General features: G+C 44.1%; 1 protein-coding gene across 1 annotated transcript in view; it reads right to left on the bottom strand.

Moving 5' to 3' along the window:
* Positions 1-247: 247 nt before the first annotated feature.
* Positions 248-3719, bottom strand: part of ELMO1 (engulfment and cell motility 1) — a 484527-nt gene continuing 481055 nt past the window's right edge. Inside the window, exon 22 of the mRNA XM_077775357.1 lies at positions 248-328. Coding sequence (XP_077631483.1) covers positions 248-328 — 81 coding nt within the window. The remainder of the gene's footprint in view (positions 329-3719) is intronic.

Here is a 3719-nt window from a genome sequence, read left to right as displayed (position 1 = left end):
CCCTCGGCCAGTGCTTCTCAAAAGTTAATGTGCATGCTCAAACTCAAACTCAAAAGTGAATCACCTGAGTCCACAGGGCTAGGGTGGGGCCGAAGATGACAAGCTCGCAGGTGAGGCTAATGACCGAGCAGCAGGCACCTAAGTTACCAAATCAAAACACCAGCTCCCCAAGTCATCACAATGAATTTTATTCCACAGCACGTGTAAGGGACTGTTATTCTCAGGAAGATGTTTAGGATTAAAATAATTAAAAAANGTCATTCCGGGTCAGCTCACTCATCATGTCTTTCCCCAGCAGCGCATTCAGCCCATCCGTCCAGATACAGTACTGGTGGAAAAGGAGGCGACAAGTGTAACTACTGATGACAGTCGCAAGAGCAGTAACAATGGTTAACACTGATCATTAACATGTGAGAGGCTCTGTCCTAGGTGCTCTGCCTAGATCATCATTTAATAGAGTTGACACTTCTGTTATCATCTCTGTTTTGCGGATGAGGGAACCAAGGCACTGAGAGGCTGAGTAACTTGGAAGCAGGTGGAGAGGGTATGATTCGAACCCAAGCAATCCAACTCGAGTGCCTGCAGGCTTCTGTGCAAATAATACCTTCTTACATAATAGCAGGAGGATTTGAGATCTGCATGACTTTGCAACGTAATGAATGTCTCTACCATCCCACCAGCGAGTCTGATTTTAAGCTTTTGGTACAATATATCCGAACACTTCTGCACTCGGCATACATCAAGCTTGCTTCTTTCTCAACTACAAGCATGGTTTCCAGTCTAGCGGCTGATCTCTGCCTCTCCTCTCTGATTCCTAACACTCACTATGACAGTCTACACACGTCCTAGAGCCAAAGGTAGTCCCACTTTTGCATTTCTCAGCAAAAGCACTGCCCAATGTCTGGTAGACAAAATGGCTACAATTATTGGGTGATGTTCATAGGAGGTGGGTTGGCTGCCTGTCTCTTCTTCCCGACTCTCCAGTTTCCAGAACTTTTCTCCTCCATATCTGTGAAGCCTAGTTCCTGGGGGACATGGCCTATCTGGGAAAGCCCTCCAGGGCATCACCTAAGAATCGGATTCTTCCCTTCTCATTAAAAGGAACCATGCCCTTTGTTTCTCCAGAATACTGTGAACTTGAGGAAAGAAACTGATCTTGTTTATCTGAGGCCCTGCTTTGTTCTTGTCAGCTTCCCTCCCAGGGGCTCTAAGTCTGGGACTTCGTATTAGAGCCAGGATACCTGCTGGAGGGACCGCCTTCTGCTGCCAGCATCTGAGAACACTGCCTGCATCCTGGAGGCTGTGCTCTGCTCACCCTTCAGGATATCCTAGTCCCGTGGAGGACCTCTGTGACAGCAACTGCTCTTCCTGTCAGACTCGTCTTCCTTCTGGAACATGCTCTAGAGCCCCTCCCTTCTCCTGCCCTCACTGGGTCAAGTGACAATTCCAGACCCTACTTAGCCTGACCTTTGCCGTGTGGTTACCTGGGCTGTGTGGCGGAAAATAACTTATCTCAACAAGACTGCAAGAACTTTACAAATGTGAAGACACAGTGGTACGGAAGTCTCACCATGATGCACACCGAAGGCACTGCTTTCTCACCCAGGGAGATGCGCCGTAGCTGTATTAGGAGGTTGTACGTCTGAGGAGTGCAGCCCTGAACTGCAGAACTTTGCCTTGGCCATGCGATCTCTGCCAAAGCCTTTAACGCATCTAAATATCAGCTGAGTGCTAAGAGAGATCTGGAAGTATTAATGTCCTCCTGAATACCTTGGATAGATTCTAAACTCATCTAAACATTCGTTTCCACATAAATAACCTTGATAAAAATAGACACTAAGGTCCTACCCTGGAGATCCTGATCTTACATGTTTTAGGTGAGTAAATTTTACTTAGAAAAACTTCCAGTGAATTCTGATATACCTCCAGATACTGGTACCACTGAACTCCATGCTCTTGAAGGCGCCTTCCAGCTCGAATGCTGTTTCATTGTAAATCCCTAAATACTGGGATTACTGCTTTTCTACAGCCATGCCAGTCCTGGCTCGCTTCCTAGTACAGATTCATGTAACCCACAGGACCACTGCTGTGGTGCCTTTCTTTTGAGAAGCAGCAGGCCACAGGAAATTTTATTTAAAAGCACATCAACTAATAAATAAAAACTCTGTAGTACAGAATCTGAGTTGGAAGTATCAAGATGAACTTACAATGTATTTTGTCTTTAAAAGAAAAACACCATTACTCTTAGCTCTGCCCATAAAAAGACCTAAAAATAATGATGAACCAAGTAATAGTAAGCACACCTAATGCCCAGATTCTGGTTGTTAAATACCATTTTCTACCAAAAGGGGACCAAGGCTCTTTAGAGAAAAGGCAAGAAATATGCAGGAAGAGCCCAGAATATTTTGTCATAGCAAAATGACTGAAAGTTGTCCAAGACATCTGGGGTCATGTCGATTGGACTTAAAAGCCAACCAGAAGGTGCTCCTACTTTCTCTATATCAGATAATTTGGACATTGATGATGATAATAACTGTAATCTATTAAAACACAAATAATTTTATATCCATTACTTCAGAATGATGCTCAAATGCCAAAACACTTTATTGTTCTCATTTGGAAGAAGAGCAGTTACTTTGAAGACTAATAAAGGGACTCAAGTATTTATCCTGCCTCTTATATGTACATTGTTTAACCTCAAATATGGGGCCAGTTTCTCACTAATAGACAAAGAAGGAATGGTAGACTAAGATATCAACCCTTTCCAATGTCTAATGGGTCCAGAGATCTAGGCAATAACCATCAGTGGCTGTTAATCACTTCTGAAAGATAGATAACCAAATACAACACCACTGTTGCTTAAAGTTGTGCCTGAACTAGATTATTCCTCTAACTACCACTGAATAGGAAATACAGAAGACAGATAAACATGAGAAATCATAGTGCAGGTTGCAGGAGGCAGAATACTATTCTCCTTTTAAGTGAGACCATCGCCTAACCCCTGGAGCCTGTGAGGATTTTGGGGTACACAGCAAAGGGAATTAAACTTGCTAATCAGCTGTCCTTCAAGTCGGAAGGGCATCTGGGATTGTCCAGGTGGGCCTGATGTAATCACAAGGGTCCTTAACAGCGGAAGAGGGAAACAGCAGGAGTGAGTGAGAGAAGGGAGAGAAAGGGAGTTTTGACTATAGAGGAGGGGAGGTCGGAATGAGGTGCTGTGGAGACTTGACCTCCATTGACGAATGGAGGCCGTGGCTAAGGAATGCCGATGGTCTCCGAAGGTGGAAAGGGCAAGGAAACAGATTTTCCCCTAGACCCTCCAGAAAGGAATGCAGTCCTGCCAGTACTCTGACTTTAGCTCCCAAAGACCTGCATCTTCTGACCTCCAAAATTGTGAGGTAATACATACAGGTTGTTTGAAGCCACGAAATTTGTGATAATTTGTTGCAACAGTGGCCGCAGCAAACTAATACACATAATAAACAAAATCTAGACTCTCAGCAAGGCCACCAGACAGATGACTTGTTTTTTTCAATGAATAAATTGCAGGGGGGAAGGAAAGCACAAGCAGATGCTCACAAGAGAGGGAGATAGAGAGAAAGAGAGGAACCTATAGATTCAAGGAAACTGAAGAAACGAGTTAACCAATTCCTGTGCATGGACCTTATTTGGATTCTGGTCTGAACAAAGTATAAAAGAAACACCTCCCTGCAATTTAT

This window comes from Crocuta crocuta, unplaced genomic scaffold (genome assembly GCF_008692635.1).
Source record: "Crocuta crocuta isolate KB4526 unplaced genomic scaffold, BGI_CrCroc_1.0 scaffold197, whole genome shotgun sequence".
Classification (NCBI taxonomy): Eukaryota; Metazoa; Chordata; class Mammalia; order Carnivora; family Hyaenidae; genus Crocuta; species Crocuta crocuta.
The sequence above is the reverse complement of the archived record's forward strand: the minus strand, read 5'-3'. Positions and strand labels throughout refer to the sequence as shown.